The sequence below is a fragment of the Oncorhynchus kisutch genome, linkage group LG17 (genome assembly GCF_002021735.2).
Source record: "Oncorhynchus kisutch isolate 150728-3 linkage group LG17, Okis_V2, whole genome shotgun sequence".
Lineage (NCBI taxonomy): Eukaryota > Metazoa > Chordata > Actinopteri > Salmoniformes > Salmonidae > Oncorhynchus > Oncorhynchus kisutch.
The window spans coordinates 32,450,234-32,468,193 of NC_034190.2; the positions used below are offsets into that span (position 1 = coordinate 32,450,234).

General features: G+C 43.0%; 1 protein-coding gene across 1 annotated transcript; it reads right to left on the reverse strand.

Annotated features, from left to right (window-relative positions):
- Nucleotides 1-4,453: 4,453 nt before the first annotated feature.
- Nucleotides 4,454-11,687, reverse strand: LOC109907486 (tumor necrosis factor alpha-induced protein 8-like protein 2). Its single transcript, XM_020505470.2, has 3 exons — nucleotides 11,165-11,687; nucleotides 6,852-7,176; nucleotides 4,454-5,691 (listed from the first exon to the last, which is right to left on the reverse strand). Exons 2-3 carry the CDS (start codon nucleotides 7,167-7,169, stop codon nucleotides 5,449-5,451), a joined length of 561 nt encoding a protein of 186 aa, XP_020361059.2. The 5' UTR covers nucleotides 7,170-7,176; nucleotides 11,165-11,687; the 3' UTR covers nucleotides 4,454-5,448.
- Nucleotides 11,688-17,960: the final 6,273 nt, after the last annotated feature.

Genomic DNA, 17,960 nt, shown 5'->3' on the forward strand with positions numbered 1-17,960 from the left:
AAGGTCAGGACGTGACATATACTCACTCTTAGCTTGTTTGATTGCCTTGCGGAGGGAATAGCTACACTGTTTGTATTTGGTCATGTTTCCGGGCGGCTCGCCATGATAAAAATCGGTGGTTTGCGCTTTCAGTTTTGCTATTAAACTCACTCACCAAATCAGCGTATACATCAGTTGTTGTCTAAGGCAATCCGGAACATATCCCGTCCAAGTGATCGAAGCAATCTTGAAGCGTGGATTCAGATTGGTCAGACCAGCATTGAACAGACCTGAGCATGGGCGTTTCCTGTTTTAGTTTCTGTCTAAAGGCTGGGAGCAACAAAATGGAGTCGTGGTCAGATTTGCCGAAAGGATAGCGAGGGAGGGCTGAACAAAAGGACTTGAGTTATGATCACACCACAACTCGTTAATTATAAGGCATACACCCCTGCCCTTCTTCCTACCAGAGAGATGTTTGTTTCTGTTGGCACAATGCGTGAAGATACCGGGTGACTCTACTGACTCTACTGACTCTACTGACGTTTCCGAGTGAGCCATGTTTCCGTGAAACAGAGTATGTTACAATCTCGTATGTTACAATCTCATCTCTCTGGAAGGCAAACCTTGCTCGAATTTCATCTACCTTGTTGTCAAGAGCCTGGACATTGGCGAGTAGTATACTCGGGAGCAGTGAGAGATGTGCCCATCTACGGAGTTTGACCAGAAGACCGCTCCATCTGCCCCTTCTGCAGCGCCGTTGTATTTGGACTGGGATGCGATCCATTGTCCTGGGTGGTGGTCCAAACAGAGGATCCGATTTGGGAATGTCGTATTCCTGGTCGTAATGTTGGTAAGTTGACGTTGCTCTTATATCCAATAGTTCTTCCCAGCTGTATGTAATAAGATTTAAGATTTCCTGGCGTAACCTTGTAAGAAATAATACATATAAAACCAAAATACTGGTTTTTCAAAATAAAAGCCTGAAACTATGTCTGAAGACTGTTGACACCTTGAGGAAGCGATAGGAAAAGGAATCTGGTTCATATCCCTTTAAATCCAGCAAAGGGAGGCTATGGAACAGGGAGTTTTCAAAATAGAAGCCACTTCCTGTTTTGTTTTTCCTCAGGGTTTCGCCTGCAATATCAGTACTGTTATACTCACAGATAATATTTTGACAGTTTTGGAAACTTTAGAGTGTTTTCTATCCAATACTAATAATAATATGCATATATTAGCAACTGAGACTGAGGAGCTGGCCGTTTACAATGGGCACCTTTTCATCCAAGCTACTCAATACTGCCCCTGCAGCCATAAAAATGTAAGCTTTTCTAGTGTCCGTTGACTTATTTACTTTGAGAATTAGAACCTAACAAACCCAGTCACAATCACTTTTTTTTGTATTTCAATCATTTTATGCATCTTCTAACACAGGTTTAACACATAACAAAATCATCTATTTTTTCAAATGTATTTTGTACTTTTTTTACCCCTTTCTCTCCAAATTTTGTGATATCCAATGGGACAAGATATCCAGTCTTGTCCCATCGCTGCTACTCCCCTATGGACTCGGGAGAGGTGAATGTCGAGAGCCATGCATCCTCTGAAACACGACCCCACCAAGCTTCTTGACACACTGCTCGCTTAAGCCACAAGCCAGCAGCACCAATATGTCAGAGGAAACACTGTACAGCTGGCGACCGAAGCCAGCGTGCATGCGCCCGGCCGCCACAAGGAGTCGCTAGAGTGCGATGGGACATCCCAGTCGGCCAAACCCACCCCTAACCCAGACGACGCTGTGCCAATTGTGCACCACCTCATGGATCTCCCGGTCAAGGCCGTCTTCAACATAGCCCGGGATAGAACCCAGATCTGAAGTGACACCTCTTGCAGTGAACAGTACCTTAGACCGCTCCATCACTCAGGAGGCCACTTTGTACTTTTTTAAAACACTTTTTACATAGGTCAGTCTTTGCTGTTACCTCATACCCAAGCAATAATGCCTTGCATTACGCCTGGGAAGAAAATACTTCAGTTTGCTCAACTTTCCATTGGCTCAATCATTGGCTCAACTTGTCACATGGCCGTTGGTTCAACTTACCCCAAGGAATTTTTTTTGACTTTATTAGCCAACACAGCTACAATGATGCACAGGCTTAGGACCTCATATTAACACGTCTAGAGACCCCAACTGATGTATAGAACAATCCTAAAGTGATCTACTTTGGTTTAGAGACAAGCATAATGAAACCTCTAACACAATCAATTAATTTGACTTGGTGAAAAAAAGTTTTTTGGACCTTGCTTATCACTTTTTCCATGTGGTTTCTTTCTTCATAGACTCCATGAAATGATGTCTGCTTCCTAAATATTTGTAAAATGATTCATTTTGTGTATGGTTTCCTCAAAATGAGGGTGGCTCAAATTACCCCACTCTCCCTTATGCAGATTTTGAATAAATGTGTGGTTTTAGATTTTAGCCTCTGCTCTGATTCAAAGAAGAGGGATTAAATGATCATCATATCTAATGGATGTTGGAAGAATAATTCTGTCCTACCTGGTACAAGATGAGTAGGGGTCCCACCACACAAGAAGTAGATTATTTTAGGACTTTTATTGTAGCCATCTATAATATTAATACAGTTGTCTATGTAATAATACTGATTGTATATTCATCAGATTTGAAAGAAGCAACATGAATTTCTGGTCAACTACAAGAGCCAGTAAGTAACCCTCCTGCAGGTGCAATAAGCCCTCTAGCCCACTAGAGGACAGCATTGATTTATTTTCACAGTTATGGCTACAAATAGGATAACCTGTTACATTAATGACATGTTCTGTAACTGGAATGACAAGTTCATCAATGTCAAGAACAATGTCTGCATATCTAGTCTCACAATGCAAGCAGGTGATACATGCTTGATTTGTTTCCTGAGGCCATGTTCTGTGGAAAGTCTGAGGGTGCTGTCTTTCTGACGCTTCCTGTTTCCTTCTGTGCATAACACGTTGTGGTCTGAAGTTGAACAAAACAGATGACTCATAATAAGCCATCAAGACTGATAGATATAGACTATATTTTGGCCTGTAAGTCCTTTAATTTGAGATTTTCACTTTCAAATGGTGTATATCTAAGACAGTTACAGGAGACATATAGCTTGTAAAGGGGTAGGGAACACCATTAGAGTTTACTTGCTTTATGATTCTATTTCTCCTGTGGAAAGTATTATGGTTCATGGCCAATTATTGCCTCATTCCTCCCATTGCACAACATCCACTAAGTGCTACTGCTGAAATGCTACAAACTTGTTCATAAAATGTTGTTTACACATACTCGTGCACTGATATCCCCCCAACCTCATCATGCGATCTTAACACACTCATAAAATAGCAAATAGAATCTTTGTAGTCAATAGCAAAGCTTTTTCTGGTTCTGACCTTATCTCCAAAATTGGTTAATCTGTGAAACAGCATAGTTAAAAATATATGGCAAATAGAAATCAAACTGGATGGATGTCACGTTCTGACCTTTATTTCCTGTGTTTTGTATTTAGTTAGTATGGTCAGGGCGTGAGTTGGGTGGGCAGTCTATGTTTGATTTTCTATGATTTGGGGTTTTCTATGTTTCGGCCTAGTATGGTTCTCAATCAGAGGCAGGTGTCATTAGTTGTCTCTGATTGAGAATCATACTTAGGTAGCCTGGGTGTCACTGTGTGTTTGTGGGTGATTGTTCCTGTCATTGTGTTTTGCACCAGATAGGGCTGTTTAGGGTTTCACACGTTTCTTGTTTTGTTGTATCAGTTGTTCATGAGTAAGTTTACATATTAAAAGAACCATGGACCACTTACCACTTACCACTTACCACTTACCACGCCGCATATTGGTCCTCTGATCCTTTTCGCCTCTCCTCTTCGGAAGAAGAGGAGGAAATCCCTTACAGATGGACATCAGAAATAGATGAGAGAGGTTGAGGGTAGAGGAAGGACAGGACTAACATCAAACAAAATATAACTATTGTAACAGATGGACATGAGTAAGTTTACATGTATGTTGTACATATAACCTGGAAGTAGAGGCCTAAGCGTTGTTGTTCACTAGTTTACTCCAATTAGGGGAGGGGTGGAAATATAGTAATAAAGGAAACATATTTTAAAATATATGCATGTATTTTTTTATTTAACCAGTTAAGTCAGTTAAGAACAACTTCTTATTTACAATGACAGCCTACCGGGAAACAGTTTGTTAACTGGCTTGTTCAGGGGGAGAACGACAGATTTTTACCTTGTGAGCTCGATTCAATCCAGCAACGTTTCAGTTACTGGCCCAACGCTCTAACCACTAGGTTACCTGCCGCCCCCGAGCTGATAAACATAAATATATATTTCCCCAAAAAATATATGGGGGATTGGAAACGATGCAAACAATTACATTGACAGAATATACAATATATCTGCAAAATTAATGCTGATCTACCCCTGAAACAAAATAAAACCTTTTATTTTTAAATGGTCCATCTGCAGTGTTTCCAGAAAGCTCAGGGGAATATTAATTTTGTGGAATTATCACTGATTGATTGAAAACTTGAAGCAATTTATAAAGACCATCCAATCGTCACATTCATTGCAAAGACTGTACAGCAGGACTTTAATTCAGACATGGATTAGAAATGAAATGCCATTCGCCGGTCTCAAAAACTCTTTGTAACAAGCAGAACAGTCAGTGATCAGACAGATACTAAAGCTGCATGCATAGATGTGGCCCTGACACTAATTGAGCTGGTTGTCTGTTGGTCCTAGATAGCCACTTTAAATTTAAATAGTACTTAAATGAGGTTAGCAACTGCTGTGACTGAACAGGCAGACTGATGTCCGATTAAAGTCCATTAGTTTCCCCGGAAACGGAATATCTTAAAAAAGAAGGACAAATCAATTGAAAGTAGACCAGGGATGCAATCTTATCGTGCTGGAAGCAGGGAGTCCTGACAAAGAAGCAGATTATATATATATATATATATATATATAGCAGGATATTTTTTCTCTTTGGAGGATTTCATAGGTGATTTTGGTCAAATGTAAGCTATTTTTCTTTCATATATCACACTTGAATGGACTTCACTTAGCTCCCACAGCATTGGACTGAAATGCAGCGAGGCAGAGGTAGAGGTAATATCGTGAGATACTGAAATGTGACGATGCATATCATGCACATTCATACTGTGATAATGACACATACATATTATATCGCCCAGTCCTAATGCAGATGGCTTATGTTGTAAAGCAAGGATGATGATTCCATGCCCTCATAAAGATCCCAACATAAATCAATATCTACATCATCAACTGACACTGAATCAGTGTCCCCATTAAGCTATCAAAATGATATCTCCTGGTATTTTCATTGGGCAAACTGAATTCAGAGTTCCTTAATAGGCTTGCAAAAGTTTCTCATTTTTCCAGGACTGTTTGGAATTCCCACTCATAGCTTGCCTTCCTCAACCAGTTTGTTCAGGTCTCTGCAGATCTTGGTGAGATTAGGCCAGAGAGGGCCACCGGGGGTGTAGAGGTTGGTCAGTAGGTCTTGGTCAGAGTAATGGTTGAAGACATGCCGAATGCGCCCGAGGGATTTGGGAGTCAGGTGTTTCTCTACGAGCTTCAGCAGGATGTCCCTACAATCCGTCAGAAGCTCTGTCATGACAGCCTTATCAAATGTGAACTCCACCTGGGCCAAATAGACAGAGAATAAGATATTAGTGACAGCACAATAGTAATTACAACACAGTTATTATGAAGATATCCCTCTAGTGGTGTGGAGGCTGTGCTTTGGCAAAGTGGGTGGGGTTATATCCTGCCTGTTTGGCCCTGTCCGGGGGTATCATCGGATGGGGCCACAGTGTCTCCTGACCCCTCCCATCTCAGCCTCCAGTATTTATGCTGCAGTAGTTTATGTGTCGGGGGGCTAGGGTCAGTCTGTTATATCTGGAGTACTTCTCCTGTCTTATCCGGTATCCTGTGTAAATGTAAGTATGCTCTCTCTAATTCTCTCTTTCTCTCTTTCTTTCTCTCTCTTGGAGGACCTGAGCCCTAGGATCATGCCTCAGGACTACCTGGCATGATGACTCCTTGCTGTCCCCAGTCCACCTGGCCGTGCTGCTGCTCCAGTTTCAACTGTTCTGCCTGCGGCTATGGAACCCTGACCTGTTCACCGGACGTGCTACCTGCTGTTTGCAACTCTCTAGAGACAGCAGGAGCAGTAGAGATACTCTTAATGATCGGCTATGAAAAGCCAACTGATATTTACTCCTGAGGTGCTGACTTGTTGCACCCTCAACAACTACTGTGATTATTATTATTTGACCATGCTGGTCATTTATGAACATTTGAACATCTTGGCCATGTTCTGTTATAATCTCCACCCGGCACAGCCAGACGAGGACTGGCCACCCATCATAGCCTGGTTCCTCTCTAGGTTTCTTCCTAGGTTTTGGCCTTTCTAGGGAGTTTTTCCTAGCCACCGTGCTTCTACACCTGCATTGCTTGCTGTTTGGGGTTTTAGGCTGGGTTTCTGTACAGCACATTGAGATATCAGCTGATGTAAGAAGGGCTATATAAATCAATTTGATTTGATTTGAAATTTGATTTATAACAGCTGTAACAGGTGCTAGTTTATGGTATTGGCTTCAGGATAGAGACTATTGTAAGTGGGGCATTGTTGTTTCCTATTAAAGTCCCCGTAGGATCCTGTCCAGATAGTTTGACATTTTACTAGGTATGATCAGTGACTGTAGGGTGATGTCAGGTGGTTATATCATGCAGGCTTTAGGTTGTTGGCATCATGCAGAGTTCAAATGAGGCTCTGAAGAGTTCTGCCTGTAAAGTTACCTCCTGGAAGCTGATTGCCGTCATGACCCCCTGGTGCAGCTTCTTCTTGAAGTCCTGTGCCAGGCTGAGCTCCTCTTGACTGAAGCGATCGTGCCGAAAGAGAATGCCCACCTTTACCACCACCTTGACCAGGTCTTTGACCACCTTCTGGGCTTCCGTGCGGTTCCCAGAGTGTATCTTGGAGACGCGGTAGAACTCATCCAGGATTTCGCTGCTGGTGTCATCAATGAACATCTGCACCATGGATTTGCTGGCCATACGGCTGAGGATTTTGTTTTGGGCCTTCATGGCCATGTCTTTAGAGCTGAAGGACTCCATTTTGATTCTTGGAAGGAAGTGAAGAGTTGATGAGACACAATAATGGGGTCAAGTGCAATATCTGATTGTCTGGTCTCAGCCACGGCTATAGAAACAGAGCACTGACGACAATTATTCTGGTAAGGTTGGTTCACTGTTGGACCTATTCTCTGTCAAATGACCTTTAAGATAAGCGAAGGCTCCTCTGTTTTAGTCAAGGACTTAAAGGTCCAACGCAACTGTTTTTTACATTAAAAAAAAATCTCAATATCAAATGATTTCTAGCTAACAATTATGTACAGTACTTACTGTGATTGTTTTCAATTAAAATCGTCAAAAATGAACCAAAATCGTTTCTTAGCAAAGAACAATTTCTCAAGCAGACATTTTGCTAGAACTGTCTGGAAGTGGTCTGAGTGGGGAGTGGAAAACTGAAAATGATCTGTTATTGGCAGAGAGGTTTGGAACTCTCTTTCTTATTGGTTTATGAACAAATGTAACTCCATCCCACCAAAACAGACAGAAATTGCAGGCGGTCTATTCAAAAAGCTCACAATTTCAGAGTATTATTCCAACCTCATAGTATGGAAATATGCATAAAACACAGGAAATGCACTTTTTGACTGGACTAGGCCTTCACAGGGGCAGTTGGCACGGTTAACCTTTACTATTCACACCGAGGAAGAGGAACTCACACTGCGGTAGTATTGTTTGAAGTTGAGTTATGACCTTGGACGACCAAGATTATTGCTCTCCTGAGTTCTGAGTGGGGGTCAAGAGGAAAAACCCAAATAAATAAATCTTCCCCTATGCTGGCAAGTCTGTGTCAGTAGAGGCTGTTGTTGGTCGTTGGAGCAGTGTGGGGTTTCATTTGGACACATTTAGGGTCAGATGTCAATATCGAGTATATGCTGGTCTTGGAGACAAGTTTAATGCAGGCTATCATATTCATACTATGAATATCTATCGCACCACTCTCTTTACCTTGCCCTGACATCCACTCTTTCTAGAAGGGATTCTCTCCTACTTCCAAAGTAGATAATACAACAACACTGCAGGAATGCAGCCCCTTTTGGGAATAAAAATGACTTATTCTCTTTAGAATCTTCTGAATAGCTCATCATGTCGCATTGCACAGCACGTAAAGTACAGTAATTGTCGGGGTTTAACGTTGCTTCACTCAAAGTCCAGTGGCACAAATGGATAAAAGTGCAGACAGTGATTTAATTGGTCCTGTAATCTGTCTGATCTTCTATTCTTCAAGGGGTGTTTTCAATGGAACTCTGTGACTCAGAGTGACATTCTGTATGGTTGCTCAGCTACCAACAGGAAGTATGATAAACATGTCACATCACCCAGCCTTTGGAGTTAGCTGGTTCTGATAGCCTGAAGGGAAAACAAAATATTTGTACAGTAGAGGAAGTCTAAGACACACTGCAGCTGCCAGTTTTACCTTAAATACACTGCCTCTGTCATAGGTGTGTTAAACATAGTCTATGGCAAAAGGGTAATTTACCAATTGCATGGATTATGAAGACCCACTGCAACCAGTCATCTCCATGTTCATTCAATAATCTGTGGGAGAATGAGAGGGGATTGAGACTGTGCGTATTGTCGCCTACCACAGCTAGGACTTTCATGTTGACCACATGAGTTAGACACCTTGATCAACCAGACACTTCAGTTAATTAAGTAGGTCCGAGACTGTCTGTGGGAAGTCACACTGGAAACTCGCTTGCGTATCCTTTCAAGTTTGCATGTCTAATGGTAACGCTTCTGAGTTTGCACATAATGTCCATTTTCCGCACCCATCAGTAACTGTCTGTTTTGCATGGGAAAGGTTACAGACACCGCATCGATTTATTTGCTCCTCTTCTGATTTGAATAGTCCCTGATAAAATAAGTCATGTGGATCTCAGGTGTGAGCTTTTGTCTCGTTCAGACACACCACACAGTATAAAAGCAGCTCAGTAACAGTTAAAATGTTGAAGTGCATTTGCACAGCTCTCTCTTGTGTGATTCCTTGAAACACATAAAACCTGACCTACATCACAAGTCTGGCTGTTTTGTTTCAAAATGTGTGGCACCTTTTTACGGAAGAGTCTTACTTCCTGTGTGAAACAGCCATAAGAAGGAGACATTATTCAAATGAAATAGAAGAAGTTGTCTACCAGTGCTCTGTATGATGTAACTGTCTTCCCATGGCTCAAAATGGCTTGGCCTCAAACATTCAGATGACACACTCCTTCAAACAGTGAAGGTCAAATTTCCTGGTGGGTCAATGTAAGCTAAAGCTGACAGAGCTAATAGTTAGCTGTCTGAGAAGCTCAAACACGAAGGCTGACAATTTCAATTTGCAACGTGACCTTCTGTGTTGGCATCCTTCCGGAGAAACGTGTTTCCAAGTGTTCGAAGTAGAAATCAAATCTTAAACAAAATATATTGGACAATTAAATGTGAAGTAATGCCAAAAACAACAAGCAGTCAATTAGTCTTGGACTGTGCTAGACATGGACATGGGAGATGTTTGGCTGCCTTGATTGGCTGATGCTTAATGATTTTCAACATCAAGTGACTGGTTTAGGCATAGGGGTAGACCGCACTTCAAGTCTCAAGAAGGCAGTAGCAATGCTAACTTATTATTTTGCCGTACATACTGTATCTATTACCTTGGGTGAGATCATGCCTATGGACACCCAATTGCATTGTCAATGTTTGGATAAACCTCAAATGTGTTAACTTGGCTTTTACACAATGACTCAGCCTCTAAATGTAGTTTTTTGCACCTAATTTGTTATTGGACAGTTCCACAAGTCCATATTTTCGTCTCATCCCCTTTCAACTGTCTCTTCTTCATATTCAGATCTACAAGGCTGATTACCTGTGAAATCTGCCACAATCCCCCACCCCTCTACACAGGATGTTTTGATACAGATTTAGGATCTTAATTTGGTCAGCCTGTTGCACGACAACATTCCTGCAATACAGGATATTTAAAACTTGTGGTGTGTTTGAAGTTTAAAATGGCTTCTGAAGTTTGTCGTTTCCACTTTTAAATTTTGATACGAAAAATGTATCAACCCCTACTAAAATATTTAATCATTATAATCCGCATAATAATTCACACTTCCTGTTGCTGCAGGGTTATTTTCATGCCGTAGCAAACTGGTTCAAATTAAGATCCTACATCTATAAGAGACCCAAGGAGCTTGATGAGATTGTTGAGTACTATAAGGATCTGTTTCCTGTCAAGATGTTGGGTAACTTCAATGTGGTACAATCGTAGGTGATATAATTTATCTTGATGCATGAATAGGGTTAGACAGACCAGCATAGCAAGCACATGCACATGCACCAACTCACAAACACAACACACACTTACACATTTGCCCGCAGAGTTGTTTTTCAGCTGCTAGAAAGCTATCGTCACTTCAAGGTTTTGTCTTTGTCTTTACATGCTTCTGATTAGCACAGAAGTGGTCATCCTTGCCAAAAATCTGCTCATATTTTCCATGCATTCTCCGCCTCTAGCAATGTAGCCAAGCACCCACTCTTTAAAAAGAGGTTTGACATTATGGTTAATGTCTTACATACAACTAAGTCTATGGAGTTTAGATCATGCTTTTTCGGGTCATAAATGTCCCAGCTAATTTGAAAGCACCTGCCTGCACTGTACACAGAAACACAATTACTTGTGCACAAACACAACACCTAATACTTAATAACAGATGTGAAAATATGCTCTCCAACACACAAAGACACACACAGACACACACACACACACACACACACACACACACACACACACACACACACACACACACACACACACACACACACACACACACACACACACACACACACACATACACACACACCTACATACAGTTAGAAAGATACGCTCGCCATACACACACACACACACACACACACATAGAAATTCAGTTGTTGGACACAGAAACCACACAACATCATCTTCCACTGAGACTGAAATGACGGCGCTATGAAATGCTTACCTGCGTGCCTATGGACCATTGGCTTCAGATCGACTCAGTGCTCCAAGTGGAGGCTTCACATAAAGGGGTTGGAGGATCACACTGCCCTCTCGCTATACCCACCACCCCGTTTCTGTGACTCTGCCGACCTCAGATGCATTTCCTTAAAGAACTCATTTTTTGTGGGCACGCCCCAGAGCGGTGTATTTCTCTCTCTCTCTCTCTCTGTCTCTCTGTCGCTCTCTCTCTCTGTCTCTCTGTCGCTCTCTCTCTCTTCCTCTCTCTGCATCTCTCTGCCTCTCTCAGCCTCTCTCTCTCTCATTCTCTCTCTGCCTCTCTCTCTCTCTCTGTCGCTCTCTGTCTCTGTCGCTCTCTCTCCCGCTCTCTCTCTCTCTCTTTCTCTCTCTGCGTCTCTCGCTGCCTCTCTCTCTCTCTCTCTCTCTCTCTCTCTCTCTCGCTCTCTCTCATTCTCTCTCTGCGTCTCTCTCTGCCTCTCTCTCTCTTTCTCTCTCTCTTTCTCTCTCTGCGTCTCTCTCTGCGTCTCTCTCTCTCTGCCTCTCTCTCTCTCTCTTTCTCATTCTCTCTCTACGTCTCTCTCTGCCTCTCTCTCTCTCTCATTCTCTCTCTGCGTCTCTCTCTGCCTCTCTCTCTGTCCCTGCCTCTAATCCTGGCAGCATTCATTATCACTTGCTCAGCGTCTATAAATCTTGCACCACCGTTTGCTCTCTGTTTTAATCTCTCCGTTCCTTCTGTCCTCTCGTTCTCTTTCTATTATCGCCTGTATGTTTCCTTTTCCCCACACATTTGGGTGTTGAAAGGGAAAATGCAGGGCCATTTTCGTGACACCCTTTAGTGGAATGCAGCTGTGGTCATCTGTTGATTTGTGTCTCTCGTCTGGTGACTGCTGTCTGCGATAACTCTCTGACACTAATGCAGCTGACCCATATAAGGAAATACAGGTTTGTGTGTGTGTGTGTGTGTGTGTGTGTGTGTGTGTGTGTGTGTGTGTGTGTGTGTGTGTGTGTGTGTGTGTGTGGCATTTCTAGATCCTGTAGGGAGCAACAAAAGCACCAGAACAGTTATTCCCAGAAATGATTAATGCATTGACTAGAAGAAATGAACTTACACAGTGATTTGTACTGTGAATGAAATGGACCCCGCTCTCTGGAAGCAGTATTTCCAAACCTTTTGGTCTCAAAAGGGAAGCTGTGTCTGGGCTGTTTCCAAAGTTGTGCAACATCCCAGGCTTGCCCCTCACTCTAGTTTCATGGGAGTGTCAAGGAATATGGCAACCACAGTGACTTCAGTTACACACACCAAAGACAATTGTCTTCTCAACTATTCCAAACTGAAACTAGATTAACTTCAAATAATTTGCATTTGAATTGTTAAGGGGTGTAAATATTTCACTAGACACAGCTATTCGTTGGCAAAATGAACAGGCTATAATGAAGCTGCAGTATCGAGACCCCTTCAACTGTTGTCACTTTGGTTGCATTCCTTACAAACCCTTTTCATTAAGCTGCTTAATAAAACAACGATGAGACAGGTGAGACGAGAAAAAAACATGACCAGACATAGGAAAGAGGAAGAGCGGCTTTCTCTACCTTCATCTCACCTAAAAACACAGGAGACGGTAAAGCAATTGCAATGGATAGCTGTTAGGAAGTCGCTTTCACTTCTGCAACACTTTCATGTCAGTGCAGATGAATGAAACGAGGCGAGGAGAGGAACGCATTTAACACTATTGAGACACACCTCTTCTGCACATTAGGCAACCTTTTATTTTTCTGAAATGATGCCTTTTTTTTGCCGGCTACTGACACCTAATGGAGTGGGTTCCTAAACTATACACCAGGGGGCAGTCATGTCTAGGAAAGTATCAGCATGTAATTACTTCAACGAAGGCCCTGAACCAATAGCTTGATGCCCTATGATCATGTGTTTTTGTTGGCAAACACGGTGTTGGCAAACATTCCGAATATTCCATCAAAAAGAAGTAAGCCTTTTGGCTAAACGTAGTACATTTGCAGAAAGGGTTGATAATATGTTGTGCAACACCCCAGGCATTATCTCTGTCAAATTTGACATTATCTCTGTCAAATACATCTAAAAAAGTCAAGTGTGTAAAGTCTGTTCCGTATGCATGCAATGACACCGGGTGCCATGGCAACAGACAGGAAGTTCAATGTAAGCAGTTTCCTCTTTCTTCTCCACTATCAGTTAATTAGATCAAACTCAAGTAGAAATACCGTTTTAGTGACTCCCGTGTTGAGAACCTGGGGCGATTGCCAGGCTTTTTTCCACAAACATTTTGTGATTGCTTAGCTCATTGGTGCATTACTTGAATGTTGTATTAAGTTAACATTTGTCACATCACTGGTAGACTCAGGAATATGACATCATCATACACAGTTTGGCAACTTCCTGCTTTCAGCTATAAACAACAACAGAATTCAACAGAATTCAAATCTGCCAAGACTACCACTATTGTCCCTTCATCATTTGCGCCCTCTCCCTCTCTCGACATGCTGCACGTGTTGTTGATTTCTGTGCGCAGGAAGTCTCCCCGCTGTGTGTGAAGATGTCCTATTGCTGAGTCTGCATTTCATGTCACTCACCCTTGTGCAGTTGCACATTGTATTACAGTATGCTTCTAGCAGTAGATGTCAGTAGCCATCTAGGTCTGAGCACACTTTCACTTCACCCTGTCATTTCTTCCCGGTATTTAGCATGATTGAATTGAGCCTATCCAATGTGCTGTGTCATCAGTAGACAACCAGCTGTTTCAGAATGAGTTCGCTATCAGTTGACATATTTTGCTTACCTCAGATTTGACTTTAGAGCACAGCCACTGTGGTCCCAACAGTATGTGCTTCAGTATCTATACTGTCTACAGAAAGTCCACCAGAGGCCACTTTAGCTCTTTAGAATGCAGCATTGACTTTTATCAGACTGGAAGCACGGGCGTAGTGCGCCTCCTTGAACAATTATTTACAAAAAAAAGTATTGCAGATTGAAGAGCTAAAGTGCTCTTTAGAATGCAGCATTGACTTTTATCAGACTGGAAGCACGGGCGTAGTGCGCCTCTACCGCTGATGCTAGGTCTGTTTGTCACACCAATACTGTAATATTAAGCAAAAGAGTTCAAGCCTCAAAAACTGATCATGCATCAGAGTTCTGGGCACTTGCTCAATCTGCAATACTTTTTTTGGTAAATAATTGTTCAAGGAGATGCTAGCCCAGTGTGGTGCAGGCACTGGTAAAGGTGTAGAGCAGAGGTTAGGGAACAGGTCTTGAGCCAGGACGTCAGCCTGTCCTGAGGGGGAAGCTGGCTCCAAGAGAGAGAACTATTAGGCTCCGTAGTCTGTAGTCATTCCTCTCCAGTCTTGCTACGGTATAAATAAAGGCATGATATGAAGACGTTGGCATCCGCTAAGCAGCAATGTGACCAAGGCGAAGAAGTGATGAAACTATGCACAAATCACAGAAATTTCATGGCTCTGTTCAGCACCATTCTTTTCCTCCTGTTTGAACGCCTCCATTTCCCACAGGGTATTGACCTCACGCATCCTTGTAGCTTTATTATTCATACGCCGTCTTCATGTCGGATTTGCCTTCTTCTGCTTTTATTTTCTTGCCTCTGCAAGACACCCCCTCAAATCTGTTTGAAGTGACTGTGAAGTGAAGTGGCTCAAATATAACTCGGGCAACAAAAAAAACAATGGACATGCTATGATGTGAATTTAAAAAATTGTTGGTCTACATTATTGAATCACACATTTGATTGATTCCATTGCCAATTGTCAAGAGTCCATTTTGTCCTGTTCTGCACTTGAACCAGTGGGATGTGGGTACAGTATATGCCCTTGTTCACAGGTCTATGTGATGACAGATCTCATTGACAGACGATCTTGCTTTGGCAACATATGTTTCCCATGCCAATAAAGCCCTTTGAATTGAATTAAATTGATCTGGAGTGGATCCACTATCCGGGTGGTATAGTCTCCTCTTAGCAACGCTGTCTCTTTGGCCAGCTGTGCCAAGCAAGCCACAGAGGAGGACATGTGAACTAATCTGTTAGCTTTGGTCAAGTTACTTTTCCCATTACGTTTTTTATCTTCTCGCCTTTGCACTGTCAGCTGCCTGTGTTCATCCTCTGGGTTAGAATGCACTGCAGCGTCTGTCACCACCCTCCCCACTCTCTAGCTCAACTGTCAGGGAATCTGAAAGAGGATGGAGTGTCACGATAATGGTCAAGGTGGACTGTAGAGATTGATACAGAGACACGGAAACCCTGACCCCCCCCCCCCCCCCAACTCCCTCTCACTGTCTTTCTTACTGAATTAAGCCTTTCTCTCAGTCTCTCTTGGACTAACAGTTTCTCTCCCAGACACAGAGTGATTGACAGCTGGTCTGCATGTGTGTGTGGGAGAGTAGATGTGGTCACAGCAGACCTGCCACGTACAGCACTTCTGTATCACGGAATCAGGACCAGCCGCTAACCTGAGAGGCTGCCAGGGCAGAGGGGAGATGAGAACGAGGAAAATAGCTTTTTTTGCAAAGGGAACCACAGCTGAATCCCAGATGTGCAATTCCTTAGCATAAAGGCACAGCACTGAACCCACCCAACGACGGGGGCTGTTGAGGATTGTGTGTGTACGAGGAGCAGGGGAATGACGGAGAAGATATGATTGCGCGCGTGCGCCTTCGTGCACGTCCGTGTGCGTGTGTGTGCGCACAGATGTTTTAGAGAAGGCATATTTGTGTGCAAGTGCATTCATCTCCGTATGGCAGATGAATCCCCCTATGATCAGTAAAGCACGCACGTTGCGCTCGCCAAAAGAATCTCAGTTATACTGGCACTCCTCTCAACACCTCCTTCTTTATGCAAACCCTCTCAACAACACTTCCTGCCAGCCCCAACAGTCGTGAGTGACTGGAGGAACATTATGATGCAGTGGTTCTATTTGAATTAGCTCTGCTCTGTCAAACTACTGCTGTCGGGCTGAGTAAATAAATACGGAATCTGAACCAGTCTAGCCCCACTTGGCACAGGCATCAATTCAATATCTATTCAACGTTGGTTCAATGTAATTTCACTGAGATAACGTGGGAACAACGTCGACTCAACCAGTGTGTGCCCAGTGGGGCCCCACATTGCTGAATGTTTCCTTAACATTTAGCAGATGTTTCAACAACATATTTTGTCCCTTTGGTAATGATTACTTTAGGACACAATAGAGGAAACAGTTGTGACACACCATCCTATACACTTGTCAGTTTGGTTCAAAATATGTTTGCAAATGCCGCGTCAGTTCTCTCTCTACGACTGATCAAAGAGGAGGCAAGGAGGCCATAGTATACACAACCACGCGATGACATCATTTTGCAGCTCTTTGCAAGCATTCTGGTAACGTTCGAAGCGCTGCATCTTCATCACCCTAGAGGAATATGGCACAAAATAAAATCCCCATTAATCGTAGGCATGGTTCTCCATGAGGCAGCTCTGACAGACGAGGCATCACTGACATGCTCCTCTGCCTGCCTCCACACACACAGAAAGGGATTTTCAAAAAAAAAGTGTGGAGAAGCTCAAACTAGCCTGTGTGTAAATGTCATCTACACCCTGGTAAATGCCATTTCACACCACAAAGGCTACAGCCTGAGCGTGAGGAAAAGGGGGAGACAGACGAGGTGTGTGTGTGTGCGTGTGTGCTGGTAGCTCTTCGCTGAAAACAGCTGTTAAGGCTAAGGCTAAACAGCCCATTTCCCACTCCTTCTTCCCAATTCGATATGGCTTGCAGGTCCATCCAGGCCAACAAACAGCAAAGTCCTTATCATTTTAGAAAGGCTGCCGGCAAGCCTACTTTCACTTCAGCAACCAGTGCTGCATCTCCATGCGAAACAACACTTACTATGACTCATGCAAACACACCTGCAGGTGACTGGAAAGAGGACAGCAGTCCTCCTGTGAGCGTAGAGAATATGATTTAGCTAAACAAACAATGCAAGGACACAAAAGCATTTATGGAAGAGCTTAAACGTTAAATCTGCATGTTTACCCATGCCTAAGAATATTTTTAGGGGATGAGGGAGACAAATAAAGATCTCTGAGCTCTTTAGCCTGATATTTCCCCTAATTGCCACATCTTTATCCATAAACCAACAACAAAAGGAATTTTTAATGGCCGTAATTCATTGGGAATACGATGGAGGAGTGGGGTGGAGTGCTGTCCTTTTCACAAGCTAGCCCATTACTTTGGGAGAGAACATGGCATTCAACGTTAAGCCTCATGGTCTTATGGTTTGTGACTGAGTCATACTGAAGCAGACCCATTTGCAAGCCTGAGGGCTACAACTCATTCATGCAATTAATCACTAATTACTGATCCATGCAATGGCTCGATCGAGTAAGTTCATTCCAAAATAATGTCAACAAATAGCCAAGACAAGTGATAGCTTTCTGCATTGCCTATAAATTGTTTGGACAAGCTGATCAGACTCCGAATGAATTAAATGTGTGAGTTGAATCAGATGATCAAATTTGAAGCTCGCAGTTTGATTGTCATCTAACTAAACGGTCACGGTTCCAGCTCAACATAACCAGTGTGACCCTGCATTGAGGCACTGACTGCTTCAGGTGTTTGGCTTCACGTCTCCACATGTCCTTTCTTTTCTCCCCCACAATTTCCTCTCTCTGTGACACACATTAGGTTTCTCAGGGCCGTGGAAATGACTCGTCAGCCACCGCCTCACCAGAGGAGCTTGTGTTCTTTCGAGACAAGAGGGAGTTGACTCCACCACCAGCATCCTT

Excerpts from the sequence above, each read along its gene's own strand:
- LOC109907486 (XM_020505470.2), bottom strand. The coding sequence starts at position 7,169 with ATGGAGTCCTTCAGCTCTAAAGACATGGCCATGAAGGCCCAAAACAAA. Across the intron at positions 5,692-6,851 it reads CGGCAATCAGCTTCCAGGAG|GTGGAGTTCACATTTGATAA; the intron begins GTAACTTTACAG and ends TATTTGGCCCAG.